At 46.1% G+C, this 17,599-nt stretch overlaps 1 protein-coding gene across 7 annotated transcripts in view; it reads right to left on the reverse strand.

Annotated features, from left to right (window-relative positions):
• LOC142588008 (uncharacterized) overlaps window positions 1-17,599 on the reverse strand; it is a 57,011-nt gene that overhangs the window by 13,938 nt on the left and 25,474 nt on the right. For 5 of the 7 annotated variants that reach the window (XM_075699426.1, XM_075699425.1, XM_075699427.1 and 2 more), the window contains exons 2-3: window positions 9,802-9,985; window positions 2,762-2,845 (exon numbers count right to left, since the gene is read on the reverse strand). In XM_075699426.1, the coding sequence (XP_075555541.1) occupies window positions 2,762-2,845; window positions 9,802-9,985 (268 nt within the window). Of the gene's footprint in view, window positions 1-2,761; window positions 2,846-3,958; window positions 4,306-9,801; window positions 9,986-17,599 lie in introns of those variants that run through there. The other 2 variants (XM_075699429.1, XM_075699431.1) reach the window with 2 other exon arrangements.

Below are 17,599 nucleotides of genomic sequence, written 5' to 3' on the forward strand. Positions count from 1 at the left end.
GAAGTCGTCCAGCAATTTTGTTCGTGGTTTCTTACATGCCCCTTTAGCGGCCGTAGAGTAATTAATAATAACGCGTTGTCAGTATGAATTCATTATGATGTAAAAAGCTCATTTGCAGGTGATACTTAAGTGGAAGCTTTAGCCCGGGCGCAACTCCGACGCCGCCAATTCAAATACATGTAAAGCGCCAAAACGCTTTTCTGAGAGAACCCCTGGAGCGATTTTAATGAAATTTATTGCATTTGAGAGAGAAAGTTAAATTCTAGTGACTGTTGGCAGTGGAATCTCTATTTGGGGTCTGAACTTTGTTAAAAGAATTTTCAAAAATTCGAACGTTCGAAAAAGTTAGAACCAGCAAGTTTACAAATTAATCTCTCTGCATCAAGAACAGATATCGCGGTTCTGTAAAAGGCATCCATTAGATAATTCAAGGCAGACAAAATCAGTATGTCAATTTATATCTTATCTGCATTCGTTACATTGTGTACAATGGTTCTGCAAAAGCTGTATTTCCGTATCACTAATATTTTTAGGTTCACCTGTAACGTATCAATATTGTCCGCTTTAGATGTACTATTGCATTCAATTCATATAATTGTGATATCATTTTTTATTGCAAAATTACACAGTTGTAAATCTTGTAGTTTAATTTCTTGAAGATTTGCGATTTTTACCAATCTTTAACAAAAAATTGACGACCTAAATCAGAAATTCGAAACGAATACTCACTAGATTTTAAGTTTTTTTTTCTTTTAAATGCAACAAACCTTAGTCACATTTGGCGCAGTGGTTGCCGAGAAAAACGAATTCTCCTTTTACATGTATTCAGATAGGAGCATCCGAGCTAAAGCTTCCTTTTAAGAGGAAGCTTTAGCTCAGGCCCAACTCCGACGCAGCCTATCGAAATACAAGTAAAATGCAAAAAACGCTTGTGCGCTCCATTAAATCGTCAGACAAATGCTGAAACCAGCGCTGCACAACATCTTATAGAGATTACGCGAAACGCTTCTCTGAGAAGGGGTAAGCATCACGTATCAAATTAGAGCGCGGGGCTACCCTTGGTCTTCATGTCACAGAGCGATGTGAAGAGCTGCAGGGCGCCATGTTTCTCGTAGTGGCGGGTCGAATGTGAACGAGTCATGGCTATTGAATAGTCAGAATCGTAGCTGTCGATGTTCCGAGAGCTCTGAAGAGCTGGTAGAGCTGACATTGTCGCGCGATGAAATTGTGCCAATGGTCCGGTCCTGTACCTAATCAGCTGAGCGTCTGCTCTTCACTGCCTTCGTTCTCCGCGCTGGCGGGACCGGCATGCCTTGCGCGCCTTCCTCGGTGGCGTGCCGCTCTTGAAGCCACACGATTTTCGCTCGGCCACTCGGTGAGGTTTCAGTATTGTTTTCGAGCTTTCTTGCTTAAATAAACAAAAATTTTAATTCGCGGACCAATTCGACTATCCCATATGGGTTACATTGGATGGGGGGGGGGGGGTAAAAAATGTTAACTTGGCATGGCCGAAAAATTGCCGGAGTTGCGTCCTTCAAGCCGCTTGGGCTGGCTATTCTACATCTCAAATATTTAAGGTATGAAAAGCGCACTCTTCATGGAACACCGCTCTCGTTCGAAATTGCCGAGAATTACGAGAGCGACGTCAGTCCTGCCTGAAGAATTTCCTACGTAGGCTCGTATGTGCTGCAATAGTGCTTACTCGAAACGAATGTAGACTAACAGCGACTCTGCTTCAATTTTGTTTTCATATAACATCAGTTTTAATTGCGAACTTGCATTGTACTTACTGTGCTACATGCGGTTGTTGTGACAGACTGCCTCTGTCAAAAGTATACGGGCCACTCCACGACTTCGCCATTTGTGCCGTTTTGCTGTGTGGTGGGTTTCCGTGGCGTTACTGAGACTTCATATCCTCTGGACGCGGTGAGTATACGATAGTTAGTTTTGTCCTTCAGGACGCTCGAACACATGACCTGCCGTAGGAACTGTCGAAAACGGCCTGTACAGTCAGCGTGGGGTTCGCAGGCAACTGACCTAGCACACATCTGACAGAGAGTGCACAATGTGCTGGCTCGAACTTTCTATCAACAGCGCACGAATGTGATCCGACTTTCATTTATATCTTATTTCATTATTCTTTGTCTGGTAGTGTTTTCTTTGTTTGAGCCAGCCTAACCAAGCTTGAGTACGTATTGCGAAACATCTCACAATAACCGTAATGCGCCGTGCGAACAAATCAGATAACACAAGGTTCGGCGACAACAGACTGCGGATAGAAGCATCGATAACTTTCCAGAAACTTCGGATACGTGCAGGCGCGCACCGCACTGTGCGATAAGATTTGTTAAGCGGCGAAACGTGGTCGCCCAATAAATGTAAGTACACGTGCCAATATTCTATAATATGTATTGCTGTGTCATAACTTGGTTTCTTACCTTCGTATGCATTACATTCACTGCATTTGTATTTGATTTTAAAGTTCTTTTTTTTTGTTCTGCATAATACGTTACCTCTCTGACTCAATGCCCTGTCTAAGGTATCGTGAATAAACAAAATTATCAACTAAATATGTGCTCCCCCCCAAAAAAGCTAGCCGGCATCACAATTGATGCCAAACTTCCCCACGCCCACACATAACAAGAAAAGTTAGATCGAAGTATTGAGTTAACCTTCAGATGTTATGAACTGGATGCCTTCATGAAATAACGGCAACGTCTTTAGAGAGTGTAGACAGCCCAGCTTGGTGGGGTATACTCACAATTCTGGCACTATCGGAGCCTCGCTCTCTGCGGCTGCCACGACAGGGGACTGCTCGGCGACGGAGTAAATGTTCGAGATGACCCTGCACGAAGGAAGAGCCGCTTGGTGAACAACGGTGTCCTCCACTGATGGAGCGCGCTGTTATCATCCACACAGAGTACCCGCACGTGGCCAATGTCCATCGCAAACTGTCGCATTCACCTATCCTCTCAAGCACACCTGCATTTCGTGCATGAATTACCTACAGATAGTGCATGAATTACCTACAGATCAGCTCCTAATCGAACAACGATTGCCAATGTTGTAATAACAAACGGAAACGGAGCAACAGGCGGCTATATATGTATTCGCAATAGTGATATATTTTTTCTTAATGCACTTAATGCGCACTTAAGTGTTACAGAACGTCATGCACCGCTTGTGAAGTTTTCGTTTTTGCTGTGGTAATCTTTTTTTTTTCTTTCGAATAGTTCTGGGCACTTACGGCGCTTTCGCTCGTGATTTATAAATGAAATGGAACAGCAGCAAGTTCTTGCTTCCACGTGGTCTACTGACTAAATCAAAATAAATGGTGCCCAGAAAACGGTGGTCATGACGTATTTCGTGATTCGTGATCACTCCCGGCATGCCTTTGAGATTGGTACCTTTTACTAACAGCGAACCGTTGCTGGAGCGTCGATTTTAAACGCCACTTATTCTCATAGTTGCTCAATATAAACGATCATTTTTCCACACTCCAAATACTCGACATTTTATAATAAATTCTAAGTTCCCCAGGCTATAGTATAGGCTAGCACTTATCGACACAACACTTTCGGCAACATTGATGAGTGTTGAATAGAAAACCGATGTGTTGCGCAACAAATTTTGACGATGTAGTTCGCTATAAATTTGGGCTATGAGCAGAATTTCCTGCCACGTGGATGCGTCGTTTAAGTGGGGCTCTGATTCCACTCTGAATTGAAGTTATTGAAGCTCCGTTATTTAGCGAACATCACATGAAGCGATGTCACTCGGACCAGTTTCCGGCGCTTTGACTCGGCGTCGCTTAGACGATTGGAGCGGCTGATCTTACGTAAGTCCCTCAATGAAAATTACGGCAGAATCCGTCTTCGACGATTATCTAAGTCTACACACAGCACTTTTGAAAGTAAACGACGCAAATGCGCACGTGTTGTGTGTTCGACGAACGTACAAGTGCCCGCCCTTCGAGTGCCGGTCTTCCGATCCGTGCCGCTTGGTCTCGGCGGTCTGTTCGGCGGCCGCCCGCTTGGCGCGTCGTTGTTGTTCGGCCGCTCGTCGCTTCTCCTCTTTCTCGAGCAGCCTGGCGAGGCGCAGCTCCTCGGCCGCACGCTGAATCTCTCGCACCTCGCGCTCTCGGGCCGCGCGTATCCGCTTCCTCTCTTCCCTCGCAGCCCTCGCCGCTTCGGTACGCGTCGCATACCTCTGTCGCCTCTGCAGGGCCTTGGCACGCTTACGCTCCTCTTCCGTTTGATACTTTCGCGGGGGCATTGCGTCTGCGAGTAGCCTTCCTGCGCGCAAACCCGAGCGTACTACCAAGCGCTACCAAGCCACGTTGGGCGCGCAGCTGGACAGGCGAGTGCAGCAAGGAGGACAGAGAGCGAGCGACCGCACGGGGGCGCCCATGCATCGGCGACAAAGGCGACAAACTCTGCGACCTTGGCTTGAGTTTAACAGAGTGGCCCAAGCGGCGCGCGAATACACAGGGGAGCGTGGCGCTTTTCCGGTGAGCAACCGCCAGAGGCGCTGCTGTGAGAGACCCGACGGTTGCCTCCGCTCGGTGAAGCGGCGAGCGTCTGCTACGCGCTTGATGTTTTGACAATTATCCACTAATGTGATGATGCAGGTCCTTTTTAAAATTGACACCCCTGCACAATAGACAGCTTTAGTTTTGCGTTTGCAACCGAACGTAAAAGCATTACGTACGTAAAGAAATAGCGTCGTCCTCACTGCGCATGCTCGGAACGTTATTGGGTTTCTGCGGTTTACGCACGCTATGATAACGTGCGTTATTTGGCGAGTTTCACGTCCGTAATGTTTACGAACGCTAAGAAATGTCGCTGTCGAACATGGCGGCACCCATGGCTCCCGCTTCAGCGTGAATTCTCGTGATGGCTATGCTCTCCCTCGCGTTGATCGCCAGTAACGATTGTAATGAGACTGCTGTAATGAGACAGCACTTTCAAGTGGCTGTGGAGTTTTATAGAGATTTATACAGTACCAGTGGCACCGACGATGATAATGGAAGAGAGAATAGTCTAGAGGAATTTGAAATCCCAGTAGTAACGCCGGAAGAAGTAAAGAAAGCCTTGGGAGCTATGCAAAGGGGAAAGGCAGCAGGGGAGGATCAGGTAACAGCAGATTTGTTGAAGGATGGTGGGTAGATTGTTCTGGAAAAACAGGCCACCCTGTATACGCAATGCCTCATGACCTCGAGCGTACCGAAATCTTGGAAGAACACCAACATAATCTTAATCCATGAGAAAGGAGACGCCAAAGACTTGAAAAATTATTGACCGATCAGCTTACTGTCCGTTGTCTACAAAGTATTTACTGAGGTAATCGCAAATAGAATCAGAAACACCTTGGACTTCCGTCAACCAAAGGACGAAGCAGGATTCCGTAAAGGCTACTCAACAATAGACCGTATTCACACTATCAAGAAGGTGATAAAGAAATGTGCGGAATATAACCAACCGTTATATATAGCTTTCGTTAATTACGAGAGAGCTTTTGATTCAGTCGAAACCTCAGCAGTCATGGCGGCATTACGGAATCAGGGTGTAGACGAGCCGTATGTAAGAATACTGAAAGATAACTATAGCGGCTCCACAGCCACCGTAGTCGTCCATAAAGAAAGCAACAAAATATCCCAATAAAGAAAGGCGTCAGGCAGGCAGATACGATCTCTCCAATGCTATTCACAGCGTGTTTACAAGAGGTATTCAGAGACCTGGATTGGGAAGAATTGGGGATAGGAGTCAATGGAGAGTACCTTAGTAACATGCCATTCGCTTATGATATTGCCTTGCTTAGTAACACAGGGGACCAACTGCAATGCATGCTCACTGACCAGGAGAGGCAAAGCAGAAAGGTGGGTCTAAAAATTAATCTGCAGAAAACTAAAGTAATGTTTAACAGCCTCGTAAGAGAACAGCACTTTACGATAGGTAGCGAGGCACTGGAAGTGGTAAGGAAATACATCTACTTAGGACAGGTCGTGACTGCGGATCCGGATCATGAGACGGAAATAATCAGAACAATAAGAATGGGCTGGGGTGCGTTTGGCAGGCATTGTTAGATCATGAACAGCAGGTTGCCATTATCCCTCAAGAGAAAAGTGTATAACAGCTGTGTCTTACCAGTACTCACGTACGGAACAGAGACCTGGAGGCTTACGAAAAGGGTTCTACTTAAATTGAGGACGACGCAACGGGCTATAGAAAGAAGAATCATAGGTGTAAGGTTAAGGGATAAGAAAAGAGCAGATTGGGGGTGAGGGAACAAACGCGAGTTAATGAGATCTTATTTGAAATCAAGAAAAGGAAATGGGCAAGGGCAGCACATGTAACGAGGAAGGAAGATAACCGATGGTCATTAAGGGTTACGGACTGGATTCCAAGGGAATGGAAGCGTAGCAGGCAGCGGCAGAAAGTTAGGTGGGCGGATGAGATTAAGAAGTTTGCAGGGACAACATGGCCACGATTAGTACATGACCGAGGTAGCTGGAGCAGTATGGGAGAGGCCTTTGACCTGCAGTGGGCGTAACCAGGATGATGATGATGATGATGATTAACTATTGTAATGAGCTTTCGCTTTCTCTAAACACACCTGAAAGGTTGGTTATGAACGCCCAGCGCGTCCAGTTTCTGAGATCGTTCGGCGATTCTGACACCCGTACGCCTAACGAGGCGCGTCGACATAGCAACAGCGGGATGGTTGCTAATGGACCGTCTTGGCTTGGATACGTTTGGCACCAGGCGGCGCCCTTTTTTATAACGTTTTCTTTACGTTTGTGTTTCCGCAAGGTAAACTAAAGGACTTGAAAGGACACGCACCGTAACATCCCTCAAAGCTGCTTACGTTTAACGTACGTAAGGCGACAAACGTTATTCTAAAATTATCTAATAATAGTGCAGCGATTCGCTATCTCCGAAGTGCAGCAACGTCACAGCTTACTCCGGAGTGGCCAGTCGGCCTCCTGCGGTATCCGCTGAACTCGAAGGCTCTGAAGGCCTCCTACACTTATCACTTTTCTTGCGTTCGCCTATCCTGTGTCTCGGCAGCTGCAGTAACGGCTTCGTAAGATGGGGTATCTGTATGTAATAATGTACCTGTGTTGCTATCTGTGTGTGCGGCACGCTTTCGACAATTTGGTCGTGTTTCAAGTGTGTAAACAACTTCATATATCATTGTGTTGATTGCTACGCTTCGTTGCCCATGCAGTCGATGTTGCTATTTGCTAACATTTCTGCGGTTCGTGCCGCTTTCCTTTTCATTTTTCTGCTTTTGCATTTATTGCTGCTCTCTGTTGCTAGGAGTGTGATTTTCTTGTATCCTAATGTTTCTACGCGTTGCTTGGATATATTTTTTTGTACTTTTGCCTCTCCTGCTTGGGCCCTCTTTCGGGCCTGAAGCGTTCTGTAAATAAATAAAAAATAAATAAATTGCTAATCAGAAAATTGTACAGCAACATGAAAAATTTCCGATACAGTTTTCTGTTGTTCAACGCGCGCTACACAAAAGTGTTTTTCCGAGGCCGAAGGAAGCCCGCGAGGACCCGTAAAATTGCCGCGCGCCGCAATCTTGCGTGTATTCACGGCCTCCTTTGTTGCGAGGCAACCACCTTCCACCACACAAATTAAAGTAGTTTTGAAAGAATACATCACCACATAACCGGAGTAAAGAGAGAGTATAAGTAGAGAGATATAAGGGTAAATGAAAGGCAGTGAGGTTAACCATAACTGAGCCTGGTAGGCTACCATGCATCGGGGAAGGGAGGGAAAATATTCGGAGAGAAAGTCAGAAATTGATGTACACTCCAGTCGCCAACGTACGATGGGTGCCGAGCCACAGGCGGTCGTTCAAATTCGGCTGTTTTTCTTTGAGAATTGCAGTGGCGAATCTAAATAGGTTTACGAGGAAGCCAACACAGATAGCTGTTATTGTAGTCGATATTGAAGGAGTATTGACATGATATTTTTTACTGTTTATCACGTTTCTTTTTGCGTTAAGTGAAGTTTCAAGGCTCTAAATTCTAGCAAAATATATGCGCGCGCCTCAGAGTGACCTATATAATTTATTATAACAGAGATTTTTACTTTGCCCACCAACATCTTACGTTTGCGGATTGCCAGGTTTCCGGAGACGTAAACGTGAGCGGCCGGGTTGGCTGCGTCATCCGGCAGCCCAGGGCTCAACCAGACAAACACACACACTTATTACTGCATAAATCGATTGCGTGCGAATTCGCTGCTGGAGTACATTTCGGGTAGCATTACGTGACCATTAACACGTTGCCTTGCTAAATTTCTTTTTGGACAAGGACACTGGCGTAACACGAAAACACGTCTAAGCCAACGTGGTCGAAGCATCACAAGATGTCGCTGCCCACGCTTTTGTCGCCGTAAACCCTATAGGGTAACCCGGTAAACCCGGTATGTGGACCGGGTTTACCGGGTTTGTGGACAAGCTAAAACTGTCTAATAGCTTTTCTACACCCACCACTGGAAAAATATTTGGAGGCCCAATCCACTCTGTCAAGATGGATTGCCAGCGAAGCTACTACCATCCGCTTAACCTGTTCTAGTCTAATGAATGAAATGAGTACGCCGTACAATGCAGTGTATAACCGTTTGTCGGCGTGGTACTTGCGGCGTTTCACCTCGTTCTCCGTTTGTCGTCTCTCGTCGCAGCTCAACCGAGCGCGTCGCTTGCGGTCCGTTTCTCTGAATCTCGCCCGACGCTCGGCCTCTTGGTTCGAAGGGTTTTGCCTGCAACGTTGCTTCGAGAGCCTGTATTGCTCCTTTCGACGGGCATCGTATTCCCGTTGCTGCACGGGAGTTCTTACTTTGCGTGGCCTACCCATAGCTCGTGTTCTAACTAAACCGCGCACATACGTTACGTACCATGCATGGTTTTATACGTGAACCGAGACATACGTATTCAGACGCACCTCGTACTAACGCCACTCGTTTCTACGCAGGAACCTCATAGCAGCGCGAACCCATTGCTCGGCGACCTCTCGCCGCGACAAATCACGCACGGTAACACCATGCCGCCTGTGTGCGCGTGCGCTACATGTGTTTTTTTTTTTCGCTAAATCGTCGATTTCTAGAAAGCCGAGTTTTCTGCGGACCGCCACGAAAGAATCGCCGGCTGGTAGAGGTAAACAAAGATATTTCAGAGCGATGACTACAATTGTTAACCCGCAGAGTGTACACATTGGCATAAAATCAAGTCGCCCGTGTGTCACACGGTAAACTTTCTATCCGATCGGGCCTGATGTGGATTATGCACGACTGGGATCGGGTGCTGTTACACAGTAACTCTTGATCACAATTTTGCTCAATCCGAATCCAGACAATCGCGATCCGTGCATCGCGATCGAGCCTCTAGATCGCGATAGTAGGCTGAAAGCCATTTACTTCAGAGAGTTTCACATGATCAGCAGACGATAACTGCCTTACTCACAATGACAAAATATTTTCTGGAAAAAAGGTTCTATATTACAATTTTTACGGCACAATGGACAATGTTAATCAGTGTTTCGAACCCCCTAACGACACCCGGTGCGCTTGACCTCACCGAAACTCGATCCCGATCGTTGGACCATGAAGCAGCGATCATTGTCAATCGCGATCACGAAATTCGGTCCCGATCGCGCTCCATCGCGATCGAAATTGGGCTTGTGACACCGACATAAAACTGCCTGATTACCTCCATCGCGGGTTTCCCTAACCGCTATCAGATGTTCTAAGCCATGGTGTATGAGACTATATGAGACGGGAAGCTCACATGACTGGACCGGAGGAGTGCCTGGGGGTCTCATCGCGCCCTCTCATGAAGTCATCCATGAGTTCATAGTAGCGCCACCTGGGTCGAGTGACGGACCTCCCGTGAGCACGGGCTACCTCGTGCATCCGCTTCAGGTCCTTGTATTTGGTCTTCATGGTGCGGAACTTTTGGGCTGCGTGCTCACCTGCGAGCGATGATTTCTTTGAGCGAGCACCGATGACATTATTGTTAGGGAAAGCGCACACGATAGAAAAATAGACATGTACTGCACGAGGATGCCTGTGTGATCGCTTTCACTCCAATGGGCGACCGTCCTATAGGTACTGGACGGTGCTTTGACTGTGCCTTGAACACAAATACCCAAAACACTCTTTTTTGTGATCATGTTCCCGACTTGTGTGTAATGTGACGGCTCACCATCCTATATGTAGTGGACGGTGCTTTGACTGTGCCTTGAACGCAAATAAACAAAGACATTCTTTTAGTGCTCATGTTCATGGTTTGTCTCTAATGTGTGGGTGAACATCCTATAGATGCTGGACGATGCTTTGACTGTGCTTTGAACACAAATACACAAAGAAACTCTTAAGAGGAAGCTTTAGTTCGGGTACCCCTATCTAAATGCATGTAAAAGGAGAACTCGTATTTCTCGGCAACCACTGCACCAAATTCCATGAGGTTTGTTGCATTTAAAAGTAAAACTTAACATCTAGTGACGGATGGTTTCGAATTTTTTATTTAGGCCATAGAGTTTTTCCTAAAAATTGGCAAAATTTGAAATTTTTGAAATAACGAAACTATCAAGTTTACAACTTTGTAACTCAACCAAAAATGATAATCCAATTCTGTGAATTGGATCTAATAGAACATCTAAAGCGGACAAAATTGATATGTTACACATAAATTAAAAAAAAATTTTAATATGGAAATACAGCTTGTGCAGAACCTTTGTAAACAACCTAACAATTTCACGTAAGATGCAAAATCACATATCGAATTTGTCCGCTTTCAATGACCTAATTGATGCGGTTCACAGAACCACGGTATCTGTTCTTGATGCAGATATATGAGTCTGTAAACTTCGAGCTTCTATTTTTTTCAAACTTTCACATCTTTGAAAATTTTTGCGACAAAATTCATACCCTAAATTGAAGTTGCGCTTCCAACAGACACTTTTTCTCTCAAATGCAACAAATTTCAATTAAGATCGGTAAAGGGGTTATCTCAAATAAACGTTTGTTTTTTTTGCGTTTTACATGTATTTGAATAGGCCGTGTCGGAGTTGGGCCCGAGCTAAAGCTTTCTAGGCTCATGGTGCAGTTTTTGTCAGCAGACCTGACCGCCGGAGTGTCCGCCGAAGCGTCATCACGCCATATGAAGACAGGTTAAGGACAGATTAAAGAATGCAAAATGATTGATAGTGACAGTTAGTGAATGATAAAAGCATATTTATCGCCAGCAAACAAGGACGGAAGGCGCTAAATATGCTTTCAATTTACCAACACGCCCAACAAATGGCAATGCGACAATGAATGATGACGTCATAATAGAGATCGGTAGAGGTTAATAATGGCTAGTAATGACTATAGTAATGACTACTAATGACTCCGAAATGACCAATATGTCTAGCGACGGCTTGTAATGACCACTATTGATTAGAAATGACTAAAAATGCTTACTAGTGAGCAGTAGTGACTAATAATGACTGAAATGACTTGTTCTGACCAGTAATGACTACGAAATGACCAACATGTCTAACGACAGCTCGTAATGAGCACAATTGATTACAAATGACTAAAAATGCTTAGTAGTGAGCAGTAATGACTAATAATGACTGAAATGACTTCTAATGACTACTAATGACCAATATGTCTTACGACGCATTGTAGCGACTACGATCGATTAGAAATGACTAAAAATGCTTACTAATATGAGGCGAATGATGAGAGGAGGAAGAGGAGGCTTTCGCCGTTCACCTCTTAAGAAAGATCTTAAAATACCCTGTAATTTTTGCGCTCGTGTTCATGATTTGCCCCCAATGTGATGTGTGACCGTCCTGTAGGTACTGGCCTGTGCTTTGATTGTGCCTTGAACAGAAATACACAAAGACACACTTTCTTGTGCTGATGTTCATGATCTGTCCGCACAACAACTATACTAAGACGAAAAAGAAGAGACGGTGACAGGCACTGTCTATGAACAAAAATTTTAATCCAAGCACGTTTTGCAACAAACCTGGAAAAACAAAAACTAAAACCAACAACTTGTACGTACAACAGCGTAAGCTACACCCATATCACCCATGATCAAACTTAATTTCAAAAGTTAAATTCATCCTGCGTTAGTGTGATGGAGGGCTGACTTGCGCATCCGTGTGCATGCTTATGCACATGCTCGTGCAAGAGCCTCAGCTATCTGCTGCTCTCTGTGCCTCATAACGATATCGGTAATATCGGAAAGCGGTAAGCAATCATGGGCCCTAAACATAGAGTTATTCCAATACGCTTTTTGTTCCGAACTCCTGGCGTCAAATTTACGTAAACGTTGACGCAACACATCGGGTGGTGACACCCAGCGTTGTTTGAGCCAACTAATCAAACGCTCTCCTAGTTTATAGGAGGGCTCCTTTGTTTGCTTTCAAAACGAATAGCACTGCCTATCTTGACTCGTTTTTTCTGATGTAATTGCCTGACAAAAGGCGAGGAGCACGCAGCAGTGGCGAGGGTTACGTCAGGGCCGAGCTAGAGCAGTGAATGTAGATAACCGGATGAAAAGAGCTGTGCCGGTGTCTGCGATTGGTCCGCTTCCCCTGGCTTAATTAGCTTGCGGCGGCTGGTCGAAAATTACCGCGTCGTGCAATGAATGTGTCAAAAAATGCGGCTAAAACAGATCCTCAGTGAAGGAGAGGTGGTGGAGGAATGTTGTAAACGTGCCGAAAGGGCTAGACAACGCTATACTGTCATGCGAAAAGGTTCATTATACGGAAGTAAATTCATGGTCCCCGGCAGCTACGACTAGTGATCAGTGTCCGAATGATCGGTATAGGCATATATCATCTATTCCTTTCACAACTGAGCAGTCTCCGGCTATTGCGAAAAGAACACTTTTGTTCAGCATGTTAACGCACCCTTACTGCGTACACGTCACTTTGACGTGGTGAGATTCTCAGATTTCAGAGTTTTGTGACGTCGCGTGCCAAGCACGCGAACTGGCTGCAGCCTGAAACCTCTTCACCAACAGAGGTAGGTTAATGGCAAACTTGAAAGGTGCAGAATTGTAAATAAATATTTTTGCTTTGTTTGATCTAATCATGCGTAATCACCGCGTAACACGTCGTATCAGATGGGGAGTTTTCGCAGTTTTGCTGACATCGAGCGGCAGACAGGCGAAGTGGGGGAGGACTGAAAAATGTCTGACCATTGCAGAAAGGGAATAGAAACAGTTTCAGATAGCTTAACGTTATATAGGGCCCCGCGAGTGCGACGTCGGCTAGATAGATGAGAGCTGCGTATACACCCTTTAACGAAGCGCGGTGTGCATTGAGGAACATGCCGATGCACCGCTCGGTCTGGACAAACGTATACTTTACCACAAGTAAAACTTTGCACACAATGCCAGTGCCACTGGGCGGGATCGTGCTTCATTAGGGTGCCTCGATACCACGCTGGTGGGAAGCGGCGCTGACATCGAGACACCGTACTGCTTGGTGGAACAGCCAGCGTTAAGAGACGCCGTCCCTGCCTCCACCCTACTCTGAACAGACACTCAAATGTTGCCTAGTTTCTTTATCGTAGAAAATAAACAACATCAACGTCTTACTTAATGCCAATATTCTTGATACGGTGCGAAACCGAATGCAGGTGGGGATAACTACTTATTTGAGCATTTTCAGTGTTTGGGAAAGCTCTTCAGGGCACTTTCTTCCAGCGACTTTCCTCTTTTCAAGAAAACTGTGAGGCAGACACAGACACAAAGAGTACCTAAAGACATTGCACCGAGTCCCTCTAAATGCATGCACATTAAAACTAGCTCCTTCTTTTTCTGTCCTTTTTATTGAAATTTGAGATTTTGGGAGAGCAGGATGGCTCACGTAAGGATAGCAGCCTAACGTAGCACATACCTGCCTAATCGCTTCTACATCTAAAACTAACAAAGAAAGACAACAGAAGATCGCAGGACGGGTGCTTTCCTGTGCTCCAGAGGCGCTCTTGTATTCTTTGTCCCTTTGGGCTTTTCCCCAAGAATGAATCCGCACAAAGTAATTCGTAGATATTGGTTATTTGTCGCCATTTCGTTCACATGACATTTTCGACTTATTAAGGCGAAAGCAATAAGTGGCTCATAGGTAGAAAAATCCGTTGTCCGGCGTTATCGAAGGATTGACCGTCCGGCGTTATGGCACAGAAATTCAATGGCACCAAAATTGATGGTGTTACCACTGATGGTCGAAACCCCGACCTTTGGTGTTAATTAAAGCAAAGTTAATCAGGGAACGGTTGATAAAAATATAGTTATTTAAAGCACTTGAACGCACCAACATTGGTGAGAAAAAGCAATAATACGAAGTAACGGCGCATTTGAATGAGAATGTCAAGTAATTTAATGAAACTCTCGCGAGCGTGCCGGCTTTCGCCTTCACCCTCTTTAGCGTATGCTAAAGTGACTGTCAAGTTTTATTTCATTGTTTGTCTACATTACGTGGACATCTAAACCAACCTAACCTCGGAAAAAAATATTAACGGGCACTAGAGCGGCTCCCCAACTAAATTAGCTTACACCACAAAACTTCCGTCTGTGAACGCCTGCGGCAGAATTCACAAAGCTCTTCTTTCCTAAATGCTATCTGCCATTGGCCAGCCACCTTCGCTAATAATATGTCCGGCTTCAGGATTGGATGGAAATCGCTCTTACGAACAATTGTAGCGTAAGGGATTTTTGTGAATACGGACGCTGCTTCGGGTTTAAGGTATACGTGGATGCATCATGACGTCACTCGTGCGCAAGCGCTAGAGCCCGGCAGTGTTAGGCAACGCTTTCTATTTCCGTTTCCACACGGTGAAAGGAAATAAACTGCCCTCATAAAAATGTTTGTTGTAATTAGTACCGAGATGTTACAGTATTCATTACCACGACATAATTGCAACTGTTAACGGCAGAGACAGTAACAATACGGTCTAAAGCAGTACGTCACTTTTACTACAATGGGTGTCAGCTACCACTTTTAATGCAATTAGCAATACTCGATACAATTTTTTTATACTTTAGCGCAGTTATAGCACCCACTCTGACATATTCCAGGGTAAGCCCGATAAATGCATTATATGTAGGCTAGAAACTTTATCCTAATTGCGTTTGGATTAGTCCCTGAGAACCATTGTTAACAACGACTGCCTTCCTTAGACAGTATTGTTACTAAATCTACCGTTAACGATCACACAATTATACGAAGGTAATAAATACTGCGTTAACTATGCAGTAACTAAAACGACCACCTTTCGAAGAGTGTGAGGTGAGCATTGCGTCACGCCGCTAGCCTGGGCAAGTCAACTCTCCATGAAGCCATTTCCTTCGCTTTTTCCCTAAAAGAAAGTAGGCCCAACACATGAGTTAGGCCTAAGCGTATTGACCGAGAATGTTTGGTTCCTCGATGCGCATTCTTGCGATACGCACTTTTTAACTCGATGGCGTTAAGGTGCCTGTGCCGCAGAAAATGTGGCGTCGACGTCCCGCGCCGGCGTTGGGCGTCGCTTCGGCAAAAAGAAATTCGAACCAAATTGCGAACCACGCATACCCAACCACTTCTCTACGACCAAAGTTGCTCACGTCCTGTCTTTCATTCTTTACAAAGTATATTCCTCGGAATTTTGAGAACGACAGCCCACAAACACACGCGATGGAAAAACACACCGACAGCGCATGGCCTTTATGTTAGCTCTTCTCAGACTGAAATATTAAAAGTTCGCAACAATAACAGGAAATCGACGCACACAAGAGGCCGCGTTTCTACCAGAAAGCTCGCATTCTTGCATAGCGTTCGCGGCGAGCGTTTCCCGGTAAACGTTGCAGTTACATAAGCTGCAGTTGCCGGGAAGCATGAAAAGCAGTAAGGGGTCTTTGAACGCAGTCGCGTTCCACTTTTGAAGGTGCAGCTTAAGCGTCCTCACAATTTTTTCGGCTGCTCTACCTGCACAGCGCGGACGGACCGCGAGCACTAACGTGACGCTCTGACGTGACGCTCACGTGATGGAGCGGCACTTTCGGCTTCAATCGTGTTGCACAGTGCTCCGTGCTAATTTCCTTCCTCCGTGGGTTTTCCCGAGCAGATGCCGATTCGGCGTGGCCTGCAAGCTTGCGGCGATGTCGCATCTGCCAAAAACGCGGAAGAGCAAAGCGGAAAAAAATTCCACTTTATCACTAAGTGGCGCATCTTGTGTCTTATGTTAACACCCGCGCTGTGTAGTAAGTGACACGCTTATGTTCTCCCCTGTCCGGCTTGAACAAGTGCGAATAAGACCTCGGGAACATGTGTTGCAGCGCTGTCACGCTCGTGTGCTCCATTTCCGTATATAATTCCCTGCACTGCCACATAATGTTGCCCGCGAGTGCTGCAATCTCGGTGTGAAACCCCATGCGCCTGCAGGCACATCGTCGTCACTTCTTTTGTTTTCGCGCTGCTTCCTCTCCCCGTCCGAACGCAGAGCAGCGCGCGGCAGCTGCTACAACACTGGCTCGGCGACACCTAGCGAGAGTCACCGGCACGACGGGCGTCGATGCTCGCAGCTGCGTCGAACGCAAGCTATTTCCGCCGCTGCCGGCGCCGCCGCCTCTGCGCAACGGAGCGCAGCCAGAGCAGCAGCCAAACGCCCGCCGCCGCGCGAAGTCGCCATATTGCGGCCCTCTCGACATGCGAACTCGCGAGGAGGACTCGAAACATGAGACATGGCGCAAAGAAAGAAAAGCTGCTGAGAACGAAGAGACATCAGAATAAAATGAGCGGCCAGGGCCGCAATATACTTGGAGATCGTCCTGCCCTCCACGAAAGTCCTATATCTTGAATGCTTGTCGCGTCGCACGAAGCTTGCCCGAGGCGCCACTACAATCGTTAATAGTAAGACGGTTAAGAAAATGGCAGTGTCGCCCGAAGGTCGGAGCGCTGACAGCGATAGCGAGTTCTAGCGTTGCGTTGGAACTCCTCGGGAGGTGCTCTAAGCACACGGGCGCAACGTGTTGGCACGACGCAACACGCAAAGGCTAGACTGTAAAATAATTTACAGCCTTAACAATGAAAGAGGGTGTAAATGTGTCGACAACTCACACCATTAGGGTGTGATTTATGTAACTGATACCCCAAAGGGTGTGAGTTATAAACACATTTACACCCTTTTTCGCTTTTAAGGGAGTAAATTATCTTACAGTGTAATGCTGCTGGGCAGAAGGAACAGCACCCCGGGAGCTACCAGGCGTCTCACAACGCTCGCGCGTTGAGAGCCGCTAGTGACGTTGCGGGCGTTACACATTGAAGGTGCACGAGATGAGAACGATGGAGAACCGTTGGCGTTGGTCAGCGCCCCCAAGAAAGATATTGTTACGGGGTCCTAGGAAAAGACGTCTAATATATGCATATATATTACAGGTTATATTATACAGCCTGACATCAATAATAAATACGGTGAATGAATTGCTGCCGTGAGGTGTGGTTGGTACTGCTGGCTGTCAGCCAGGGCAGTGAAGCCCGAAGACAGACAGTCATCATTCGTGAAACTGTTTGTCCGGATATACACTTGCTCAGTGTAGACAA

The sequence above is a fragment of the Dermacentor variabilis genome, chromosome 7, assembly GCF_050947875.1.
Source record: "Dermacentor variabilis isolate Ectoservices chromosome 7, ASM5094787v1, whole genome shotgun sequence".
Classification (NCBI taxonomy): domain Eukaryota; kingdom Metazoa; phylum Arthropoda; class Arachnida; order Ixodida; family Ixodidae; genus Dermacentor; species Dermacentor variabilis.